This window comes from Dasypus novemcinctus, chromosome 5, assembly GCF_030445035.2.
Source record: "Dasypus novemcinctus isolate mDasNov1 chromosome 5, mDasNov1.1.hap2, whole genome shotgun sequence".
Classification (NCBI taxonomy): domain Eukaryota; kingdom Metazoa; phylum Chordata; class Mammalia; order Cingulata; family Dasypodidae; genus Dasypus; species Dasypus novemcinctus.
Genome location: NC_080677.1, coordinates 119,458,895 through 119,484,778, shown reverse-complemented (window position 1 = coordinate 119,484,778; position 25,884 = coordinate 119,458,895). Strand labels below are relative to the sequence as shown.

The window sequence follows — 25,884 nt, the reverse complement described above, 5'->3', positions numbered from 1 at the left end:
CACAGGTTGTCAAGGGAAATTAGACTGTGCTCTGGAGGGACACCGTTTCCCACTGCACGTGCCTTTGGCACAGTGGGTCGACATGGTAAAGGCACTGGTGGAGATTGAATCACGCCCCGCACAAGGGGTATTCCGGTCCTCACCCCGGTCCTGTGGGTGTGAACCACTTTATAAATAGAATCTCTGAATATGTTATTAGTTAAGGTGGCTCAGGGTGTGGATGTGAATCCATTTGTTAATAGGACTTTGAAGATGTTATTAGTTAAGGTGTGGCCACAGTGAATGAGGATGGGCCTTAATCCATAGGACTGGAGTCCCTATAAGGAGAGGAAATTGAGACAGACACAAAAGACTGAGCAGGAGATAGAAGCGACAGATCACCATGTGACAGAGGATTGCTGGAAAGCCAACACCAGGACACTACAGACCTTAGGGAAAGCATGGCCAAGCGATACCTTGATGTTGGACTTCTAGCCTCCAAAACTATGAGACTTTGATTCCTGCTTTTAAGCCAGCCAGGGTGTGTTATTTTTCATAGCAGCTGTTAAACTAGGATAGCACCCAGGGCCTGACTCAGTTAGGCAAGGTCGTAAAGCTCAGTAAATGGTGCTCTTTTAGGCAAGCAGGGCTCCCCCCTGTGCGACCTTGGGGTCTTTTTAGGAGCCTTGTCTGTACTACAAGACACCTTCTTGGTGAGCCCTCAAAAGATACAAACATATGCAACATTCCTAGTCTTGTGTTCTTGTAATTACTTGCATATCAATTCAATTTGCAAGAATAAAAAAGGTATGGTAGAAAAATGGAGTTTCCTTCTTACCCACACAGAGGTCCGTATAGCCTCCTGAGCTCCATTTGGCTTTCCCAAAAACCCTGCAGAAAATACAGTACTACAGTAAGAATAAAAGTAAGCAAAATTTCAATTATTCAAACTTATTCAGAAAAATGTCTGAAGCAGTGGAACACAATTACATAAACAAATAAGGAAAGAGTTGAAGTTATATTGCTTTCAAGCACTCTGGAATATTCGAATAAACTAATAGCTTTAAAAACTACATTGTCGATTAAAAGTCTGGGTCAGCTCTCCTTTAATGGATAGATGGGATTGTCTGTACTTAAACTGTGTATAATTGCTGCTAAACTATTTGAAAACTGTTTGCTTTCAAGCTATGTTAACATTCCCCTCTGTAATTCAGTTTATATTATTATTTTTTTGGCAAAGGCCCTTTTCATAGTCACTACATGTGTAAACTTCTGCTGAGTCTATCCAAATTATTGCAAGTTCCAAATGATCATGAGCCAAGTTAAACTTTAACTTAAATCAAAATATTCAAAGCATAAGAACCTTAGAGTAACTTCATATAGGATAAAATGCTAGACGTATCTCATAGTAGAGAACAAGTATACCTACAGATATACATAGAGTGGAGGGTCAGAAAATGCTAGGCTCATTGCGTGGTGGGAAAGGAATATATTTGTAGATATGTGTGGGTGGGTTGTGGGTGGAGGGTCAGAAAATGCTAGTCCACTGCGTTCTAAGGATGGAATTGTTTGTGGGAATGGAGTATGTGTGCAGATATAAGTGGGAGGATCATAGGAGGGGACGGTTGGAAAATGCAAGCTAGTGTTGTAGAAATGGAGTATATGCAGATATGAAGGGGAGGGGGAAGTAGAAGAGAAGAAGGTCCTGAATGGAAAAACAACCATTCTCATTAAATCTACTGAATTTCATAGGGTAAGCTTGCCATATATCAAGGAATGCTTATATGAATATAAAAATAGTCACTGAAATTACTATGCTCTAAAAAGATCTTGGCAGGGTTTGTGCATATAAGGATGACAAGCTGAAAAGGAGCATATGTGAAAATTATCCAGAGGCAAGAGCACAGTGCTTCCCTCACACTGATAGTTATACTGTTTTCCACAAAATGTTAATACCAAACTAATTACGCAACTGAATACAACTGATCATTTCCCCCAGAGATATGGAAAATTTATTCTCTTTAGTTTTCTATTTGGTTTGTTGTCTGTTTTGACACTTTTACATTTCTTCACACTTGCTTCAAGGATCTCACAGGAAGCCTCAATCAGATAACTATTTGTGGGTTTAAAGTTGTGAACTGGCTATCCCTGAGAGAGATGAGAGAAGAAGGTGTTTAAGAAACATGAGGAAGAGAGAAATAACAACAACAACAATAAAGAGTGGAAAAGTGTGATGGACAGAGAAAGGGACAGAAAGGAATAGAAAGAAATTGAGAAGGAGTTGGGAAAAAAGGACAGAATATAGACTGTTATATTCTACTATTGCCACAGGCCAGCCTTTCTGGCGGTAGAAGGGGGTGGAGGATCCTAAAGAGATTTTTAAAGAGTATTATCAGAATTAGCTCAAATTTAGCCCTTCCTGCCTTTGTCTGGCTCAGCGGTTTTCCCCATGAAGGATCTGTTGGCTCCTGATGTGTCTGGTGGCAGCATCCCCATGAGTTAACAGGACAAACCATCTGGCTTCTGAGAAAACCCAATGTGAGAAAAAATAACCTTAGAAGATAGAGCCCTGGGCCTGTCTATACAAATGCCCACCGGACATTTCTACTTGCATGTCACTCTGGCAACTCAGAGGCAACACACTTAGAATTAAATACTTCTCTCTGAACCAGCAACCCCTTCCCAACCTTTTATTTCTGCGAACTCCTGGCCATTCCCCACTATTTTCCCAGTTCAAAACGTAGAGTTGTGTTTCACTCATTCTGCCTTGAATTCTCCACACCTAATTGGACACCTTTTCTGCTCCAATGGCCAAGTTACCATCACTTCATACCTAGCTCTCAGCAACAGTTGGATTCTAGAAGTCTAACCTAAGTTCTTCTCTTCAGCAGATGAATCCACTTCCATGTCCTCTCTTCCTCAAAAATTAGAGTGCACAAATCACTCTTGGTTTTGCTTTTCTAGACTGTCAGGAATCTAGCCTAACACCCTCACACAAGCTCATCCCCCAGTGTTGCCTAATCTTTGGCTTTCTAGCCGGGCCAGGCTGCTCATGGACCCGAGCCCTGCCTCTCACATTGGTGTGCTCATGCACTGTGGTGCCCCACATCTAGTGCGTGTGTCCTAGTCTCTGTATCTGTCAATCCTCAGGCCTGCCTTCTCCAGGAAGACCTCCAGGATGATTTTGGCCTCTATGGATCTCCCTCTTCTTCCAAGGATAACCTCAGCTACTATCTATGCCATACAATCTAGTGCTAGGGTATATCCTATCCGGGGTTGCACAACATTATCTAATATATCATCCTCGTTTTCCCAATTAGGCAAGCTCCTTGTGGGCATAAGGGACTTCTACATCTTCTGCGTTCCCTCTGCTGCCTGATACAGGTGTGGGGCATTTAGACACTCAATACATGGGTGGTTGTGTGAATGAATGGAAGAGCGAATGGATGACAGAACTCGATACATATCAGTGAGTGCTAAGAGGCAGAGCATCGGCATCATGTGAGAATTCACTCAAGTAGAGGAGGGCTTGTTACAGAGTGCCTTGCTTCAGAGGTAAAGCCTGCACTAGGCTCAGCATATTTTATGGTCAAACTCTACCTCCCAAAGAGTGGAAGATAACACTTACCTGGCGGAAAAATGTCAAGTTTCCAATAAATGGAGATGGCTTGGGATGTCTGATGCCCAGCTTCTCCAGTCTTGAAAATGCTGACATGGAGTACCTGAGGGAGGAAAGAAAACTTCATAACCTGTGCCAATAAAGTTTGCAATGGTGCTTTTGACTTTACTAGGGTCAAAATCAAAAGATAAGGGTAGAAGGCTAAGTTTCCAGTTAACAATATCTAAGGACTTAAGAGGTAGAAGTCTAGAGGTGAGTGAATGAATAGGGACCCAGCAAATTCCTCCGGAGTGACAGGCTAGAGATTAAGGAACTCTACAACCAGAGTTGGAAGATACCTTAGAAATAGTCTAGTCCAAATACCCATTCCCACATAAAATTTCTTTCAATAAATTGTCCTTAAAAATGCATTTCTTGGTGAGTGGATATGACTCAAGCAATCGGGTGCCTGCCTCCCACATGGGAGGTCCTGGGTTCAGTTCCTGGTGCCTCCTAAATAAGATGAGCAGACTGAAGAGGGAGCCATTTGGTGGTGGTGGTGGTGGTGGTGGTGGTGGTGGTAGGGGTTGGGTAAAAATAAACAAAAAAATTTATTTAAAAAAATGTACCTCTCACTGCTTCAGATTCTTTGACTCTAAATCTATTATGTGCAATTGCCTCCAAAGAAAAGGCAAAAAAGCTAACAATGGCAGAAAACTAGCTTCTTCTTTATTCCAATCCATATATTTTCTTGGTTGAGGCTGACCCATACATATAATTTGTCCCATATTCCATGGCCTAATAGGGAAAATTTTAAAAATAGGGTTGGAGGGAAAACACCATGGAGGCCCTTTCACTAACTGCTTACGATTTCTTGTTTTCATGACCTGCAATCACATGGAAAGTATATTTTCATAACCAAAAATCAGAAAATGTGGTCCAACAGATTTCTGTGCTACTTTCCAGGAGAAAGCGGCAGTCTAAGAAGTGCAGTTTGGCTGTCAAAATATTGGAATTACTAGGATATTTCAACAGTTTATGGGAACAGAGGGATAGCACAGTTTAAGTCAGAACTGGCTTGGAAAAACCTGGACATATGGCTGTGATCCCCAATCACCCAGCCAATTAGGTCAAAAGTTCAGTTAGTTCAGTAAAATTAATGAGTCAAACTGAATGTTTAGCATCATGCAGGGATCAGCCAAATCTTAACCTGGGTGCAAAAAATATATAGAGAAAATATCACTTCAGTATGGCTTATAGGAGTATTGGAATTTAAATTAAAAAACAACAACTGCTGTACGAATCACTCCTTTATTGTTAGAAAGATGGAATATTTGCTACGTCCTTCAACATTTCTCTTTCCCACCTGCAACCCACTGAGAAGCAGTTAACATACGACCATTTTAGCAAATACTCAAAAACTGAAGGAAAGGACGACCCAGCTCACGTTGCTTTGCTGTATTCTGAGTAATGGGTCTATCTTTAGAGAGGTCTCGAGAAAGAACCAAGCCAGGACAGAAAGGGAAGGCAGTTTGCTCTCCCAGTTCTGACTTAGGTCTCTGCTGTATGGCTGCATTATTGTATTTGAATGAATTCCCAGAACATCATTTAAGTCCATGTTCAAATGTAATTACAAACCACACTCAGGAGCCACGTATGAATTGCATGGATTAGTCATACTAACCTTCCTCTTCATTAGTGTGCCTACCAAAGGTTGACAGCAGTTTGTAAAAGTTATTCTCTCAAGTAGACTATGGTATTTTAAATAATACCCCTTGTGTAAGCCTTAGAGGAAAGACCAAAAGAGACTTACCAGCCCACTTCACACTTTTCTTAATATCCTTAAATCTGGTTTCTATGTTCATTTCTTCATCAGTTTTTGTGAATTATTTTCTAATTGTACTCTCTAATGGGTAGAAAGCAATACATAGATCTTGGGCCACGTAATTACATCTTAATTTTGTAATTAGATGTCTTGACTGTCTAATTAAAGGACAAGAAATCTGTACCTAATTACACATGTTAATTTTTATGCAAGTCCATGCCCTGATTATGTAACTCCACTTACAAATATACTGCTTGTGTGTCTTTGCACGAAATTCAGACATATTCAAACATATGGCATCAGCGAGAGTGTCCTGGACATAACAACAAACTTCCCTTTCCGGCCTGGACTCAAGTACAGATCTTGAGTGTCTTTAGCTGTGAATTGGCCCAATGTTGTCATCAGCAACTATATTCCCAGCACTAAAATCAGCAGGGAGAGAGTAGCATTACCAGACTTCAGGGAAAATTGCAAAGTGGGTTCCATTTGCCTCCCTGTCACTTTCTTCTCTGCGCCCTGGCTTCAGACTCCCTGCTCCCTGGGCCCCCATGCTGCCTTCTGGGTGTCTCAACAGGCTCTTAACCCAGAATCCATGGGCCCCAGGGATACCCTTGAATGCATTTGAGAGTCAATAGAAAAAGATTTTCCCCCCCAATTTCCCTTCTGTTATTTTAAAAATTGTCACCGTGAAAGAAATGTCTTTTTTATGTCAAATTATGTTCAGTTTGTGTCATTGCAAACAAGTGCAGGTGGCACAGGATGCTGCTGTGTAAAGCAGGTACTATGTAATCATTACATTATCATCACCACATTGAGATATTTAGAACAGCTTACCTTAGAAGGGATTATTGCAAATGTATCCCACAATTATGATTATGGACCTCTGTCGCTGTTCACATTAAAGATACTTAAGTTTGAAAATGACTAAGAAAGGAAAACACATGAAGCTTGAGAAGGCATCCCTAGATTTTGCAGCACTCCTAACTCAAGGATTCATTAATTTCAACAGGACATAAATACTGCAGTGCTTGGGATACACCTTATATCTTCTGTTCTCAAAATAACTTGAACAGCACTGCTCGCTTTCAAAATAAGTCTCAATTTTTATAGGCTGGAACTTTTCCAATATTTGGTTTTCCCAAAGATAAAGCCCTCTGTTGATGCACTAAATAAGGTTATTTAACCCATTGTTTATGCTAAAGAGGCCATTCCTACATGACTGGAGTTATTTTGATCAAATATATTCTAAAGAAATGGCCAAACTAATTAAGCTTTGGAGCCAAAGAAGAAAACAATCAAATGATAGCCTTCTCTCCAGAATTTGTCATTCCATATTCTTTTGTTATTATTAATCATTTTATTTACAAACACGCCACCTTCCTCCTCCTATTAACCTCGAATCTACTTTCTGTCTCTACGAATTTACTATTTCTAATAAATATTTTTAGCAATGTTTGTCCTGAAGTGTCTTGCTTATTTCACTGAGCATAGTTTTTGAGGTTCATCCATGTTGCAGCATGTCTCATAACTTCATTTATTCTTATGGCCAAATAATATTACATTGTATGTGTGTACCACATTTTGTTCATCCATTCATTTGTTGATGGGCAATGTTTCCACCTTTTGGCAATGGTGTTTCCACCTTTTGGCAATGGTGAATAATACTGCTATAAACACTGATGTACAGGGAAGCAGACGGGCCCAATGGATAGGGCGTCCGCCTACCACATGGGAGATCCGCGGTTCAAACCCCGGGCCTCCTTGACCCGTGTGGAGCTGGCCCATGCGCAGTGCTGATGCACGCAAGGAGTACCATTCCATATAGGGGTGTCCCCGCATAGGGGAGCCCCACGCGCAAGGAGTGCACCCTGTAAGGAGAGCTGCCCAGCGCAAAAGAAAGTGCAGCCTGCCCAGGAATGGGACCGCACACATGGAGAGCTGACACAACAAGATGATGCAACAAAAAGAAACACAGATTCCCGGTGCTGCTGATAAGGATAGAAGCGGTCACAGAAGAACACATAGCGAATGGACACAGAGAGCAGACAACTGGGGTGGGGGGAAGGGGAGAGAAATAAATAAATAAATAAATCTTTAAAAAAAACAAAACACTGATGTACAAGTGTCTGGTTGAAACCCTGTTTACATTTTCTTTGGGTGTACACCTAAAAGCAGATTTGCGAGGTCATATGATAATTCTATATTTAACTTTTTGAGGAATGGTCATATTGCTTTCACAGAGACTACACCATTTTACATTCCCACCAACAATGCATTAGAGTCCCAATTTCTCCACATCCTCTCCAATTATTCCATATCCTTAGGCAAACCATAGAGGAATTGATAGCCACAGGCTTCTCCTCTAGCGTACAACTGGGTGCAACTACCTCCTCTTTTCATTCATTACATCCTTATAATCATTATTAAAGAATTTCTCTTTGGTGAAGTGATTTGGAAATTGAAATGATGGTAGATTCCTTTGGCAAATGGTTCTTCTCCTTGGATAAAACAAAAACAAAAACAAAACAAAACAAAACAAAAGCAAAACCACAGCTGTGACGCTCTGGGAACATGTGAAGCCCTGGCCAGGTAACTGTCCTGCTCTTCAGAAAAGAAAAGCCCCTTGTCCTGGTCACTCTCTGCTTTCAACATCTACGTGTAGGGCCATGAAAAGTTTTGCCAGAAATTCCATAAAAAGTCGTGACCACACTGAAAACTTCACTAGAAGTTTATCATTACCATTTCAAAAGTTTTCATTTAAAAATGGGAGCAGAACATGAGGTTTTGTTCTAGAGGACAAATATTGACATTCTTGCCAGAAATTTGGGCAAAGAAAGCCAGAAATTTGAGGGAGAAACCCAACTCTCATCTTATTGAATTCTTTCTAGTTTTTCTCTTTTTAAAAAAAGCATGTTTGCAATCATATTCTCTTTGTTTATACTCTTTTTTAACCTAAGAAAAATATTTCCATGTTATTAAGAATTCTTTGTGAATATTATTTTTACCACTGTATAATATTCCTTTGTGTGGACATTATTACTAAATAATAAACTATTCTTATTGTTAAATATTTCAAAATTTTAGCTTATTTAAGTTATGCTACCACAATGAACATCATTGTGCATCAAGCTTTCTCCACACTTTGTGCAGGAGGCTTTCCAGACCTGAAATTCATGAGCTGATGGTTGTCAACATTGATACACAACATCAAATTGCTTTCCGGAAAGTTTGTTCTAGTTAGTCACACTGTCAGTATATGAGCTATCCATTTCACCAAGCACTCTCATAACTTTTTTCCTAAGTTGGTAGACACATCAGTGTATTATCTTGATGTCTCCATTTCTTTCATTACTAGGGAAAGAGAACACTTTTTTTTGCCATCTCTTTCCCTCCAACTTCAAAAGTACTTCTCAACTTGGAAACTATTCCTTCTTTGACCCTCATATTCCCACATGGCTTATTTACATGGCAAACAGAACTGCACTACACCAAATGGTTAAAGCACTAGTTGAAAAATGACCAGTCGTTGAAAGGTGAATTCAAGGTGATTCCATGCACACATGTGAGCAGGGAGAGGAAGATAAACAGATGAATTCTGAACAGTTTTATTTATAAAATAACTAATGATAACCTTATCAGTTGACTAAATTCTATCTTTTCTCCTTCCTTGCCCTATTCCTCCCCCACACCCACAAGAGACTATAATAATAGAAATTGGTTAAATTGTAACTTAAGGCAGGTTCCTAGAACAAATTTTGAAATACAGAGTTTGCATGAGATCTTCTCAGTTCTCCTTTTATTTTATTTTGTTTTTTTAAGTTTTTAAAATTTTAATTAATTTTTATTTTTTTTCTAAATCACCATGTTTCATTCTAGACCCTGAGAATTTCCAAATATATTTTATAGCAAATATTCTTTTTTAATTGTCTTTTTTTTTCGAGATACATAGATCACAAAAAATGTTACATTAAAAAATATAAGCGGTCCCCATATACCCCACTCCCAACCCCCCACTCCTTCCACATCAACTTCTTTCATCATTGTTGCACATTCATTGCATTTGGTGAATACATTTTGGGGCTCTGCTACACCGCATGGATTATACTTTACATTGTAATTTACAGTCTCCCCCAGTTCATTCAGATGCAGGATATATAATGTCCTGCATCTGCCCCTGCATTATCATTCAGGACAACTCCAAGTCCCAAAATGCCCCCATATCACACTTCTTCTTCTCTCTCCCTGTCCTCAGCAACTCCCGTGGCCACTGTTTCATCAATGATACAATTTCTTCCATTGCTAGAGTTACAATAGTTCTAACCAGTAAATCCACTCTAATCCATATTTTATTCCTTCAACCTGTGGATGTCCACTCTCTAAATCAAAAGGGGGCTTAGATCCCACACGACTGATGGATGGAATTCTCCTGCTTGAAGTTGTGGACACACTCGGTTTCCTGGTGTGGTGGTTGACTATCCTCACCTCCCTGTTAGCTGACCTGGGTAAGTCCAATGAACTGGAGAGTAGGCATTGCAACTCTGCTGAGGCTCTGGACCCAGCCGGCACACAGACAGTCCAGAGGTTCAAGTCTCCTGAGCATACACCAACCCCAGCTCCAACCACAGGTTCAGTAAAAGTGTCAGAAGAGGCATGTGTAGAGAGGTCATATCCGAGTCCAACTCCATCACATTCAGGTCAGCCCTTTTTAGCACCTTATCTCCCTCTTGGCCTCCTCATCCTCATGTTCTGACTCTCCCTACCCATCCCCTCAAGACCTTGCTCTCAGCTTGCCATTAGGGGAAGAAATCACCTAGTATACTTTTTGATTCACTCACCTGTCCATTAATAATAGATTATCGCCTAAGGTATTTGCCTACCCTACAAATCAGAATGTTGATTTACTAATTTATGATGGCAGGTATCTTTTTTCAGGAACAAGAATCTGATGTTCCCTGCTTAGCCTTTTAAGAAGCCAAATCAATCATCAGCGGAAGCTATGTTGAACCAGGTTCTACAATGAGAGGTGTCTTGTCAGGACAGGTATCCCACTGAGACCATGGTGGAAGAATTCTGCCCCACAACCTAGGACATCTCTACAAAGCATTGGCAAAGAGACAGAGCACTTGCTGCCATGGCTCTCTAAAGTGCCTGGGGCAAGCCTCACCAACACCACCAAACCTGGAAGTGGACTGAACAACCCTTTGCTGCTACAGCCAGCCAGGACCATTGAATTTTCAAAGCACACCTAATTAGTTTCATATTGTACATGTTTTTTTGGGAGCTTACCTTGTTTTTCTTTTTATTAGACATTGTTTTTAAAAGCCATGTTTTATACATACTTGTTCTCATTCATTTTTAACTGCTACATAGCGTTCCATTCTGTGACAATAACACAATGCACTTATCCCTTCCTCAGTGAATGGATATTTAGGTTACTTCCTGGTTTTCTCTATTACAAAGTTGGTACAATGAACATCCTTGGAAATGTCATTTTGTGCATAATTGCAAGAATCTCTCTAGAGTAAATACTAAAACGTGAAGTTGCTGGATCTTCGGGTATGCACACTTTCAGCTCTCCTAGATATTGCTAAATTGCTCTCCAAAATGGTTATCATAATTCGTGCTACTACCAGAAGTATAATGGGGTCCTCATTTACCCACATTCCCAACAGTACTTGGTATTTTCAGACATTTTGATTTTGTGATGTGAAATAATCTCTCATTGTTTTGTTTTTTATTTCCCTGATGAGATCAAGGATATTTATATCTTTATTGGCCATTTGAATTTCTTCTTCTATGAAGTGCGTATTCTTCTGGGCCCATTTTCCTTTTGAATTGCCTTTTTGCTTGTTAATTTGTCATCCATCCATTCATTCAACAAAGACTGATTGAAACAAGCATTGCTTTAGGTGGAAAAGACAGTTCAGGTTCCTGCTCTCATGGAGCTCACCTTCCCAGTAAGGAACGTGGACAAACAAATGACACACTGTCAGGTGCTAATAAATGGCAGAAGATAAGAACTGCAAAGAAAGGACATAAGCCCGGTCCAGGGAGATCTTTCTTTCTGAGCCTAGAGACATTGGAGCAGAAGCCTCAATGAAGTGAGGGTACACATCACACAAAGATTTGGAGGAAAAGTGAAATAGCAGAGGGAATAGTAAATAAAGGAGCAAGCTTGGCATGCTGGAGGAACAACGAAAAGAGTGTGGTGGAAGCAGGGTGAGCTGGGGGAGAGGGACACCTCTACTACACACCTTCATCACACAGGTACCTGAGTATACAGACTCTGATTTGTCTGGCTTATGCCAACGCCTCAATATTTTAATTATTACAACTCTATAAGACTTTTTTATATCTAGACCTCCTCTCCTTGCTCTTGTTTTTCAGATTTATGTGTCTGTTCTTGGACTTTTACTTTCCCATACTAATTTTAGAATTAATTAGTTTAGTTTGATGAAAAATCCTGTTGTGATTTTTATTGGAATTATATTGAAATTATTAATTAATTTAGGGAAAAATCAATATTATTACAATATTGAGTCTTCTCATGTATGAACATGTTACATCTCTCCATTGATTCAGGCCTCTCTGTCCTTCAGTAACATTTTATAATTTTGTGCATAATGGTCTTGCCCAGAATAGGATCTTATTACTATTTGTATTTATTGGTTACTGATTATTGATCATGTATAGGAACACCATTTGTTTTTTTATGCCAGTCTTGTAATCAGTAATCCTTCTAAACTTTCTTTTCAGTTCTAATGGCTGACATGTGGAATATCTTTGATTCCCTGTATTAAAATTTTTATTTTCTGCAAATAGCATCAATTTGGTCTCCTTTCTAATCCTTCAGTCTCAATTTTCTTTACTTTTTCTCATTGCACTCTCATTGTACTCTAGTAACATGTTAAAAAGACATTATTCCTGAGTCTATGGGAATGCATGTAATGTTTCAAAACTAATTATGAGGTTTTGTTCATTTTGACAGGTATCCTTTATCAGTTTTAGTACATTTCCTTCTATTCCTATTTTGATAGGAATAGTTATTCCTGCTCTGTCTTGTTGTAGTTTGTCTATTTTATTTCTCTTTTCAAAACACCAACTTTTGTTTTTGTTCATCATTTCTGATTTTTGGCAGTTCTCTATTTCATTAAGTTCTGTCATATTTCCATTATAGTTGTTATAGCAGTTTGATATTATTGGTGAATTCCAAAAAGAAATATTGGATTATGTTTGTAAACTGGTCTTTTCCTCTGGGCATATTAGATTATATTGAATTCAGAGTTTTGCTTGATTAAGTAATCATGTAAACCTCTTGCGCCAGTAGGGCATTGAGTCCTCACCCTTTAGTGGTGGCATGGCAAAGGACAGAGTTGGGGGCTTTTAAGGTTGGAGTTTGATGCTGAAGTCTTAAGCTGGAGCCCCAGGGAGAGAGTCAGAGCCATTCGCCTGGTAGTCTACAGCTGATCTTGTGGAGAAAACAGAGGAGCTGAGCCTAGAAGAACCCAGGAAGCTAGAACCCTGGCAGACGTCAGCAGCCACCTTGCTCCAACATATGAAAACAGACTTTGGTGAGGGAAGTAACTTATGCTTTATGGCCTGGTATCTGTAAGCTCCTACTCCAAATAAATAATCTTTATAAAAATCAACCAATTTCTGGTAGTTTGCATCAGCACCCCTTTGGATGACTAATACAGTTGTCCTTCTATTTTCATTGGGTTTATGCTTTGTTTTTTGTTTTGTATGCTTTTTAGTTTCTTAAGTTAATGATTATAGTTCCCTTGTTTTCAATATTTTCTTTTTACTCAATATACATAAGGCTATAAATTTACCTCTAAGTACTCCTTTAGCTACATTCCACATATTTTGAAATGTAGTGCTTTGTCTGATCGTTGCATTCTGATAGAAAACTTCTGAATCTAAAACCTGCTATAAGATGAAAAGAAGCAAATCTCAGAGGCACAGATATTTTGGAGTTGTAAGACCTTCCTATTTTTTTTCAGTTCTGTAAAGTCCTGCTATAAGAGTTAGTGACAAGTACTCATTATAATTCCCTCTCAAAGGCCCAGAAAAAGGGACTGCTTATAATCTGCATTCCTCTGAGAAAGAACAGAAGATCACTGAATAAAAACATAAGTATGTAAATGATGTGAAGTTCTTTCCCTGGTAATGTAAGTACCACAAAAACAGTCATTGCAGTCATTAGCCTGACAACAATTTTGTCACAACACTAAAAAGTACATTTATATAAACATTCAGAGAGGTATATAATCATTACTATTATTATTTATAATAATTTTTAATATTTTCTATTTGTCAAGCATGATGCTAAGTGTTTTTAATACAGCATCTTGTATGAGCCTTCCAATAACCTTAAAAAGGTAGGAATAAGCATTATTTTCATGTTACCAATTAAAAAATGAAAGCTTAGAGAGGTTAAATAATATACCACAGCACTGCTAAGGGATTAAGCAATAGTTGAAACCAGACCTGCCACACTTCAAACAGGTGCTATTATCCATTACATTCTACTAATCTGTTCTTTCTGCCCTCTAAGTTATTCACTTTCTGAAAAGCCATCACATGAGAACATGGAGAGAATATTCTGAGAAAAAAGCCAAGCTGTTTTGAAACCGGAAGTACATCAAAGCAGAAACTGCTGAGCTGATTCTGATGGGATGATATAGAGATAGATATAGGTGATAGAAATGAATGTGATGAGTCTTTGCTTCTAAAGGTAATCCCTTCACTCCTGTTCCTTACCTATTTCCTTCCCAGAATTCTCAATTTTCCTTTTCTTCTATGGCATTGATTTCTCCTTCTCTACTGCAGCATTCCTATCAGCATAGTATCTTCTTTCTCAAAGGAAAAAAACAAACTCCCTCAGTTCCAGCCATTGCTTCCTAGTAAAAGTCCCTTGAAAACATGATCTAGACTCATTCTCTCCACTTCTATACCTCTAGTCTCTTCTCCACCTAGTCCAGTTAAACTTTTGTACCCACCATTTCACTGACACTGCCCTTGTCAATATCATAGATGATGTTGATCTTGCAAATCCAGTGACTTCTTACCAGTCTTTTTATTTGATGTCTCAGTAGCATTTGATCCAGATGAACACTTTCTCCTTCCTCAAACACTCTCTTCTCTTGGTTTCTATGACATCACACCTCTACTTCGATGGCTGTTCCTTCTCCATGTCTTTGCTAGCTACTCTCCTCTATTAGTCCCACTACTTTGGATACCATTTATAAGTTAATAACATCCACATTTCTATCTCTAGCCCCACTGTTTCCACTGAGCTCCAGTCTTCTTTATCCAACTGCCAATTCGACAGCACCATTTTAATGCCTATTGGGCATCTTAAATTTAACCTGTCTAAATCTGAATTCAATTTTCCCCCAAACCTGTTCCTCTCCAGCCATCTCTATATCAGTTATTGCATCTACAATCTGCTGGTTGCTGAAGCCAGGATTCTTTGAGATGTGGTAAATGGTTTAAATGTCCAATATAGTTGTCCCTCCCAAGAGAAGCATTATACATTTCCCCTGCTCCCCATTTACATTAAGCCCAGTCATGTGACTTGCTTTGGCCAATCAAGCATGAACAGAAGTGATGTGTGTCACAAGCAAGCACAGGCCTTCAGAGTAATGCATGATGTGCTATCTGATCTATCCCCTTTGCCATGAAACTGGTAGTCTCACAGGTGGGACCTGTTCCTGCAGCCTAGGTCCTGCAATGAAGATGATATGGAGCAGAGCAGAAGGCAATTCATGACAGACATTTTTCATGACCAAGAAATAAATATTTGTTGTTGTATATCACTGAGCTTTGGGATGTCAGTTCTTACCCAGGCAGAACTTATCTGAAGTTGACTCATATTTGACATTCTTTTTTTTTTTTTAAGATACAGGTTTATTTGAGAAATCTCAAAGTCCCATCCCACCCATTCTCTAGAGGCAGGCCTATTCAAATGTTAGTGACCACCCCTTTGGTTGTTTTTCTATGAATTTTTTTTAAAAGATTTTTTTTCCACCCCCCCCCCCGCCCCATTGTTTGAGCTCACTGTCTGCTCATCTTCACTTTAGGAGGCACTGGGGACCGAACCTGGGACCTCCCGTGTGGGTGAGAGGCACTCAATCGTTTGAGCCACCTCAGCTCTCGAATTATGTCTCTCATTGTGTATCCTCTTTGTGTCTTTGTTGCATCATCTTGTTGCATCAGCTAGTCACACTTGCCCATTGGACCAGCTCGATGTCTTGCTCATCTTCTCCAGGAGACACCAGGAACTGAACCCAGGTCTTCCCATGTGGTAGGTGGGAGCTCAATCCCTTGAGCCACATCTGCTTCCCATATTTGACATTCTTTTTTTTTTTTTAAAGATTTATTTATTTATTTTTAATTCCCTCCCCCCTTCCCCTGTTGTCTGTTCTCTGTGTCTATTTGCTGCGTCTTGTTTCTTTTCCGCTTCTGTTGTCATCAGTGGCATGGGAAGTGTGGGCAGCGACATTCCTGGGCAGGCTGCACTTTCTTTCACGCTGGGCGGCTCTCCTTACGGGAGCACTCCTTGCGCGTGGGGCTCCCCTATGCGGGGGACACCCCTGCGTGGCAGGGCACTCCTTGCGCGCATCAGCACTGCGCATGGGCCAGCTCCACATGGGACAAGGAGGCCCAGGGTTTGAACTGCGGACCTCCCATGTGGTAGACAGACGCCCTAACCACTGGGCCAAGTCCATTTCCCCATATCTGACAGTCTTAACTCTTCTCTTTTCTTTTTAATACTTTGGACACAATCCATCTACAAATCATTTTAGCCCTATCTCCAAATTATCTCCTATCTGCCTACTTCTCTCCATGTCCACTGCTTCCACCCTAGTCTAATCATCAGTTCTAGCCTGAGCACAGCAATGGATACTTATTGGTCTCTCTGCTTCTTTTGCCCACATAGAGTCAAGTCTTCAAAGCAGTCACAGGAAACTTTGTATATATATACACACCAGATCATGCCAATCCCTTGTTCAGAGCCTTCTTCTAATGGCTTTCCCTCACACTCAAATAAAAATCCCATTTCCTTTCAATGTTCAAGGCCCTTCACCATCTGACAACTGCCTTCCTATACAACTCGTTTCTACTCTTCTTTTACTCCAAGTCTCTTGCCTTCTTCAGAAATATTGAGCTCATTCCTGCCTCAGAGTCTTTGCACCCATGCTTTGTGATGTTCTTCCCTCAGACCTTCTTGTATTTGGTTCCTTTCATCATTTAGTTCTCAGCTCAGATATCACCTCCTCACAGAGTTTATCCCAGACCACACTATCCAATGTAGGTTCCCACCAACCAGTCACATGACTTCACCTTCATGTCTTAGAGCACTTACAATTTCCTGAAATTATCTTGTTTATCTCCCATCCCTCTTCATCCTCACCTTGGCATCCCAGCACCCCTTAAATTTGTGTATAGAGCTATAAGTTTCAGCTCAATATTACATGCATTGTTTTGTTTGATCATCACAGTCTTTTAAGGTAAGTGGTGTACATATTAACATTATCCCCATTTCACAGATGAAGAAACTCAGGCTTAGTATGAAGATTTAAATCTATTCCTTTATCTTAAAGTTTTTTGCTCTTTTTCCAGTATCATCATACTGTCTTCTAACAGATATCTCACTTTATAGAAAAGATATGTTTCTTAAAAACATATTAATTATAGCACATCATAATATCCTAATAAGGCAGCAGACTTGGCCCAGTGGTTAGGGCATCCGCCTACCACATGGGAGGTCCACGGTTCAAACCCCGGGCCTCCTTGACCCGTGTGGAGCTGGCCCATGCGCAGTGCTGATGTGTGCAAGGAGTGCCATGCCACACAGGGCTGTCCCCCTCGTAGGGGAGCCACACGCGCAAAGAGTGCGCCCCATAAGGAAAGCCGCCCAGCACGAAAGAAAGTGCAGCCTGCCCAGGAATGGCCCCGCACACACGGAGAGCTGACACAACAAGATGACGCAACAAAAAGAAACACAGATTCCCGTGCTGCTGACAACAACAGAAGCAGACAAAGAAGACACAGCAAATAGACACAGAGAACAGATAACCGGGGTTGGGGGGGAGGGGAGAGAAATAAATAAATAAATCTTAAAAAAAATATATCCTAATAATTAAAACACCATGGTGGGAAGCAGATGTAGCTCAACTGACAGAGCATCCACTTACCATATAGGAGGCCTAAGGTTTAAACCCAGGGCCTCCTGGCCCATGTGGTGAGCTGGCCCACGTGCAGTGCTGCCATGCACAAGGAGTGCCCTGCCATGCAGTGGTGTCCCCCATGTAGGGGCCCTCATGGTAAGGAGCATGCCCTGCAAGGAGAGCTGCTCCACACACAAAAAAAGTGCAGCCTGCCCAGGAGTGGCGCCGCACATACGAAGAGCTGATGCAGCAAGATGACGCAACAAAAAGAGACACAGATTCCTGGTGCTGCCAAGAATGCAAGCGTCACAGGAGAACACACGGCGAATGGACACAAGACAACGGGGGGGGGGGGGGGGGGGGAGGGAATAAAAGAAATCTTTAAAAAAACCAACAAAAACACCATGGTACTGGTACATGGATAAATGGAATCACCAAAGGAACAGAATAGGAAGTCATACGTATAGGTTACAAAGGGAGCCTCATAAATCAGTGAGGTAAAGATGGATTAGTTAGCAAATAGTATTGGTATAACAGGGTAAATTCCATATGGACCAAATATTTAGATATTAAAAAATAAAGCCATCAGAAAAAATCTGGAAGATTTATTTCATAAACTTAGAGTGAAGAAGTCTTTTCCTAATAGACACAAAACCCAGAAGTCATTAAAAAAAAAAAAAGCATTGGTAAATTCAACCCTTAAAAATCCAAACCCTTTTCATGGAGGGAGCCAAACAACATCATAAATGAGTATAAATGACAAATGACAAAGAAAGAAAAACCATTGAAATTAATGTCATAAAAAAATAAGTATAAAAACAACAACCCAATAGAAAAATGAGCAAAGAGTATATGAAGAAAATGAAATGGTCCTTAAACATAGGAAAAGACCTTCAACTTCACACAGCACAAGTGAAATGCAAATGAAAACTGTGAGGCAATACCATTTTTCATCTCAGACTGGCAAAATTTCAAAGTTTCATAAACTCCTCCATTGGTGAGACTGTGAAAAACTGGGTCCTTACTGGTGGAAATATAAATTAGCACATTCCCATGTGGAAGGCTACTAGCAAGAATTTAGCTTGTGCATTTTTGTTAAGTAAAATAATCTGACTAATTAATTCCACTTGTAGAAATTTGTCCTACATATTCACTTGAACATAACACATGTACAGGGATGTTTCTTGAAATGTTTTTATCACAGTAAAAGATTGGAAACAATCTAAATGCCCATCAGTACGGGACTACTTAAATGAATAATGACATCCATTCAATAATATCTATGCAAGAAAGATGGAAAAATTATCAAGATACAGTAAATGGAAAAAGCAAGATGCAGAAAATTGTGTTTACTGTGCTTCCATTTATGTAAAGAAAGAAGAAAAAATAATAGATGTATTTATAGACTTTATGCTTTAAAATCTCTGTAAGTCTTAAATAACAAATTATTATATGTTGCCAGTTGGGGGGATGGGCAGATAAGGATGGGGGGGTGGAAGGGGAAGATATACCTTGATTTCTTCTTGTGGAAAATACAAAAAATGGAATAGTAAAATGAACCCTTATGTACCTATCACCAAGCTTTAACAATTATCAACTCGTAACCAACTTTGTTTCAACTATAGTCCTCCCACTCACACCACACCCAGATTATTTTGAAGCCAATCCAAGACAACATACCATTCCAACTATAAATATTTCATTATATTTACATACTTCTCCATTGTATTTATATACTTCTCCAAAGTATAAGGATTCTTTAAAAGAAAATAACCATAATATCATTATCACACTTAAAAATACTACTGATGATATGCAGCTAACTCCTACTCTCCAGTTCTTTGGGCTTGCACTGGACAACCAGTCTAAAATGTCAATGATGGACCAGCCCCATCCCAAAAGCAAGGAGTATCTTCAACTGCAAGTAAAACAGTCCCATTTCTCTGCCCCATAATATCTACATTCCCTCTCAGCCAGAATACCCCAAGATTGAGGAATGAACAAAAATAAGGGGAGGGGGAAGTGTAACAGCTGACCAAAGCAGATTTATTGTTATTGTAATTATTTTCTTGTGTTAACTGAGTAACATCTAATATTGATATAAAAAATAATTTTTAAATTAAAAAAACAGCATAAAGAAATAAACACCTGTGGTAAAAGTAACCATTTGTGTAATTAAAAAAAAAAACAAACCACTAACTCCTCAGTATCCTCAAATACCTAGTCAGTACTTAAATTTCCTTGATTTTCTCATAATTTTGCCTTTATCATATATTTATTTGAATCAGGATCTAAGTAAGGTCCATATGTTGTTATTTGGGTCAGATGTCTCTTAAATCTATTTTAATCTCTACTTTGCCCTTTTCATTCTTTTTTTCACCTCTTTTTTTTTTTTTTTAATAACGAAATTGGATTTTATTCTGCAGGGTTTTCTATAGTCTGAATTTTGCTGATTGCATCCCTATGGGGTATTATAATATGGTCCTCAGTCCCATTACTAGTAATTAGATCTAAGGCATTGGTTCCTAAACTTGTCTGCACACTGGCGGGGGCTTCGAAAAATTCCAATGCCTCTGTCTGGTTTTCCCTATCCCCACCCCAGATTGTGATTTAATGTGACTTAGAGATTTTCAGAAGATTCCTAGGTGATTTTAATGTTCAAACAAGTTTGGGAACCCCTGATCTAGAGGCTTTTTCTGCAAGACTACTTTACAGGAGGTACACAGTGTCTAGTTGTCTGTTTTATTATGATTTAGCATAGCATTATTGCCTAGAGCCATTAATTCATTACAGGTGGTAAAATAGCGATATTCTAATTCTACATTTCTGTCTCTATTTATTAGCTGGAATAATTCTGCAAAAAGGAATTTACCCTCATCTACTATTTCATTACCCTGAGGGGCAGTTCAGATAGGTAAAGCAGGATTCATGCTAGATTTGTTTCCTTTTATTTATTAGTTTTCAAAATAATGAATTGATTCCAAAACATCTTACCATGGTAACATGTGATTTTTTGGTATTATTAATAATACATGAATTTAAATATTTTGACTGTTTTTCAATGCATTGTAATTGTTATTTTATTGATCCAATTGTCCCATCTTTGGCTATTGGGATTTTTTAGTCCTTTTGACGGCACCTTAGTAGTCTTTGCTATTCTCTTTGCTTTCTAAAACAAGAAGTTCCAGGTTCATCTTCTATGCTTTCTGCTCCAGGCCTTGATCGGCCATTTCCCCAAAGAGTTTTGGTTCCTTTTAGTGGAAAATAGTATTTAGAAGCTGTGGCAGTTTGATATTATTTATGAATTCCAGAAAGAGATATTATGTTTGTAAACTGGTCTGTTCCTCTGGGCATGATTCCCTCTGATTGATTTAAATTCAAAGGCTTTGCCTTTACTTGGTTAAATCAAGATTAGGGCTTTGATTCGACTATGTCATTAGCGCTATATAAACAGACACCCAATCAAGAAGACAGAATAAGATACACATGTGAAGAGAGAGCTTCATAGACACAGAAGGAGAGAAAACTTTGATCCTGCAGGCCTGGGAGGAGAGGTGAGCCATTCACCTGATAGTTTCCAGCTGACTCTGTGACGACCAGGGCAGCTAAGCCTGTGCCAGCCTACAGCTGAGATTGGAAGAAGCTGGGCCCCTGGAGCCTTAAGAGGAAGAAGAAAGGAAAGACCAGACAGACATTGCCCGCCATCTTGCTTCAACACGTGGCAACTGACTTTGTGTGAGAAATCGAACTTGAGTTGGACTTTTTAGGACCTTGTAACTGTAAGCTTCTACACAAAATAAATACCCTTTATAAATCCAACAGATTTCTGGCACTTTCCATCAGCACCACCTTTGGCTGGTTAGTACATAGACAGTAACAGGACAAAGAATTTTCACTGTATTCCTTGTTGAACTTTTGATACTTCAACCATAAGAATGCCTATTCAAAAACCTTACTGAGATTTTGAAAATGGTACAGGAATAATTTAGGTATTGACAGTTCGGTTCCAAACCACTGCAACAAAGCAAGTCACATGAATTTTTGATTTCCAAGTGCATTTAAAAGCTATGTTTATATTACAATGGAGTCTGTTAAGTATGCAATAGCATTATGTCTAAAAAACAATATACATAACCTAATTAAAAATACTTTCTTGCTAAAAAATGCTAACCATCATCTGAGCCTTCAACAAGTTGTAATCACTTTGCTGATGGTGGATCTTGCTTCGATGTTGATGGCTGCTGACTTTTCTGGGGGGTGGTTGCTGAAAGTTGGGGTGGCTGTAGCAAATTCTTAAATTAAGACAAAAATGAGGTTTGCTGTATTGATTAACTCTTCTTTTCATGAAAGATTTCTCTGTAACTTGTGATGCTGTTTGATAGCACTTTACCCACCAAAGAACTTTCAAAATTGGAATCAATCCTCTCAAAACCTGCCACTGCTTTATCAACTAAGTTTATGGACTATTCTAAATTCTTTGTTGTCATTTCAACAATGTTCACAGCATCTTCACCAGGAATAGATTCCATCTCAACAAATCACTTTTTTTGCTCATCCATAAGGAGCACTCCTCATCCATACTGGTTTTATCATGATATAGCAGCAATTCAGTCTCATCTTCAGGCTCTACTTCTAATTCTAGTTCTCTTGCTATTTCTACCACATCTGCAGTTACTTCCTCCCCTGAAGTACTGAACCCCTCAAAGTAATCCATGAGAGTTGGAATTGACTTCTTCCAGACTTCTGTTAGTGCTGATATTTTGACCTCCTCCCATGAATCGCAAATCACCTTAAGGACATCTAGAATGTTGAGTTCTTTCCAGAAGGCTTTAAATTTACTTTGTCCAGATCCATCAGAGGAATCACTATCTATAGGCAACTATAGCCTCATGAAATGTATTTCTCCAGTAATAAGACTTGAAAGTCAAAATGACTCCTTGACTCACAGGCTGTAGAATGGATGTTATATTAGCAGGCATGAAAACAAGAAGACTCTCATTGTCTTCATCTCCATCAGAGATGTCAAAGAGCAGTCATATTTCGAAAAGAATCTTTTTTTCTGAGCACTAGGTCTCATAGAGGGTTTAAAATATTCAGGAAACCATGTTGTAAACAGATGTGCTGTCATCCAGGCTTTGTTTTTCCATTTGTACAGCACAGGCAAAGTAGATTTTTGCATAATCCTTGAAGGTCCTAGGATTTTCAGAGTGGTAATTGAACCTGGGCTTCAACTTAAAGTCACCAGCTGCATTAGCCCCTAACAAGAGAGTCAGCCTGTTCTTTGAAGCTCTGAAGCCAGGCACTGACTTCTCTGTATGGACTTAAGAAAGTCCTAGATGGTATCTTCTTCCAATAGAAGGCTGTTTCATCTATACTGAAAATCTGTTGTTTAGTGTAGCCACCTTCTTTCATTATCTGAGCTAGATCTTCTGCATAATTTGCTGCAGCTTTTACATCAGCACTTGCTGTTTCAACTTCACTTTTATGTTGTGGAGATGGCTCTCTTGCTTAAACCTCATAAACCAGCCTCTGCCAGCTTTAGTCTTCTCTCTGTTTCCTCACCTCTCTCAGCCTTCAAGGAACTGAAGAGGAGTTAGGGCCTTGCTCTGGATTAGGCTTTGGTTTAAGAGAATGTTGTGGCTGTTTTGATCTTCTATCCAGATCACTAAAATTTTCTCCATATTAGCAATAAGGCGGTTTGACTTTCTTCTTATTCGTGTGTTCATTGGAGCAGCACTTTTTTATTTCCTTTGAGAAGTTCTCCTTTGCATTCACAGCTTGACTGTGTTGTGCGGGAGGCCTATCTTTCGGCCTCTCGTGGTTTTCAACATGCCTTCCTCACTAAGCTTAATCATTTCTAGCTTTTGATTTAAAGTCAGAGACGTGCAACTGTTTCTTTCTCTTGAACACTTAGAGGCAATTGTAGGATTAATTGGCCTAACTTCAATATTCTTGTGTCTCAGGAAATAGGGAGGCCCAAGGAGAGGGAGAGAGACTGGGGAGCAGCTGATAGGTGGAGCAGTCAGAACACGTACCACATTTTTGGATAAAATTTGCCATCTTATATGGGCGCAGTTTGTGGTGCCCCCGAACAATCACAATAGTAACACCAAAGATCACTGATCGCAGATCACTGTAACAGATATAAGAATAATGTGAAATATTGCAAGAATTACAAAAATGTGATTTCCAACATGCCATTGAAAAAATGGCACCAAGAGACTTGTTCAACACAAGGTTGCCACAACCCTCAATTTGTAAAAAAAAAAAAAAAAAGCAATGTCTCCGAAGCACAATAAAATGCCTATAATCAGAATTAAATTAAATCCATAGTGGTACCCTTAATAAAAAATCAATATGATGAATCCTATCAGGAAATGAAGGAACTTTTTTCAATTAAACTAACCTTCCTCAACTGTATTAGTTTCCTATTGCTGCTGTAACAAAATACACAAACTTGGTGGCTCAAAACAACCCAGGTCTATTATCTTACAGTTCTAGAGGTCGGATATCCAAAATCAGTCTCACTGGATTTAAAGCCACGGCGCCAGCATGGCTGCTCCTTCTGGGCGCTCTAGGAGAGCATCTGTTCCTTGCCTTTTCCCACTTCTGGAGGCTGCCTGCGCTCTGTGGGTCGTGACCGCATCCCTCCAGTCTTTGCTTTTAGTTGCTTTTCTGTCTCTGACTCCTCCTGCATCCCTCTAATGAGGACCCTCCTGCTTACATTTAGGGCCCACCCAGATAATCCAAGATACTCTTCCTGCCCTAAAAGCCTTAATCATATCTGCAAAATCCCTTTTGCCATATAAAGTAACATTCGCAGGTTCTGGAGACGATTAGGATGGGGACGTCTCTGAGGACCATTATTCAGGCTATTATATCAACTTATATGGAGATGCTGATGATATTATATTTGGTGTATGCTTGAAAAGGGTAAGTGCCGGCGGTGGTGACTTGAGATTTGGGGGCCTCCTGTTGAGAGAGCACTGGATGATACAGCTGCTGCAAGGTGGGGAGGAAGCAAGCCTGGAGTTGACAGTTCAGGCATCCTCTGCCTCAGGCAACACTGAAACAGGCTTTGGTGGCCCAATCTACTTAGCTAAACAGCCAAGCAAATAAATACTTTAGAGAAAAGATTGCAACTAAAAAATAAGTCATCCAGTGGATGGTTATTGTAGTGAAGAGAATTAATTAACTTTTCCATTTTTATCCCAATTTTTCTGGGCAGGAAAGTCAATCGAGTCAATAAGTCTCAATTAGTACTAAGACCTTTATTTCCAAAGTTCAGTCATTTGCATAACACATTTACCATTTTTGCCACATCTGCAAATCATCTCCACTATTATTTACTTCCCAATTACCTTTAAGTAAACTTAAATGCATTTATTTTATGAGGAAACTTTATGTTGTGATCATAAAAGAAAACCAGTACCATTTCCATAAATACAAACTAATGGTGAAAATAATTACTTTGCCGTTAAAATTTCTTAAAGTCTGTTACCCCCTAAATTGAGCTCATCTGTCACCATTCGCACATGGACTACCCTTGGGAATACATGGCTTTGAAGTATGGACCAAGCAGACCACATTTTAAAATGTGGTCTGTCCAGTTTTCCCTGGCCCACCTCGTAATTTGTTAACTCACAGCCAGAGAACGATGCTAGAAATCACAGCCCTTTCTCAGAGCAAACTTGGAATATTTACTTTCAGAACCAAAGAGAACCAGTCTACATTTGATGCTTAATATTCCAAATTATGATAGCAGTTTACCCTCAGGAAGGAGAAAATTCCTAGTGGTAAAGTTCTTTATCACTGTCAGGGCTAGCATTAATCAACCTGTGACAAATGAAGAGACTCATTTGGTCCAGACATCTTTGCTGCCCATTCCCCAGTACCAGGCACGGTGCTGGGTGCCGGGGATGCTGGTGGTACCTCTAGCAACCTGGAACCTGCACTGCGCCACTCACAATCTAGGGGACCAGGCAGATGCTCAACAGCTCGTTACAAACAGTTAAGTATTTACATCACGATCCTTGCAGTAAAGAAGCACAAATGGTCAGAGTATGTGCCAGATGACTGCACCTTTTGATCACTTAAGAGTACCCTCTATCCAACTGTTGGAGGGAATGTGTTGAACCTGAAAACAATAGTAAAAGATCCCTAAGCTTATTATTCCAACCCCACAAAACAAGAAAAGAATGCTCACTTTTACTGCTTTTTCTTTTTAACATTGTACTAGAGATCCTAACAAATGGAAAAGAAGAAAAAGAAAAGTGTGACCAAACAATTAGAAAGAAAGAAACCAA

At 39.5% G+C, this 25,884-nt stretch overlaps 1 protein-coding gene across 1 annotated transcript in view; it reads right to left on the bottom strand.

Moving 5' to 3' along the window:
- Positions 1-25,884, bottom strand: part of TBXAS1 (thromboxane A synthase 1) — a 195,041-nt gene that overhangs the window by 140,516 nt on the left and 28,641 nt on the right. The window contains exons 2-3 of the mRNA XM_058297468.2: positions 3,608-3,701; positions 818-870 (exon numbers count right to left, since the gene is read on the bottom strand). Coding sequence (XP_058153451.1) covers positions 818-870; positions 3,608-3,701 — 147 coding nt within the window. The remainder of the gene's footprint in view (positions 1-817; positions 871-3,607; positions 3,702-25,884) is intronic.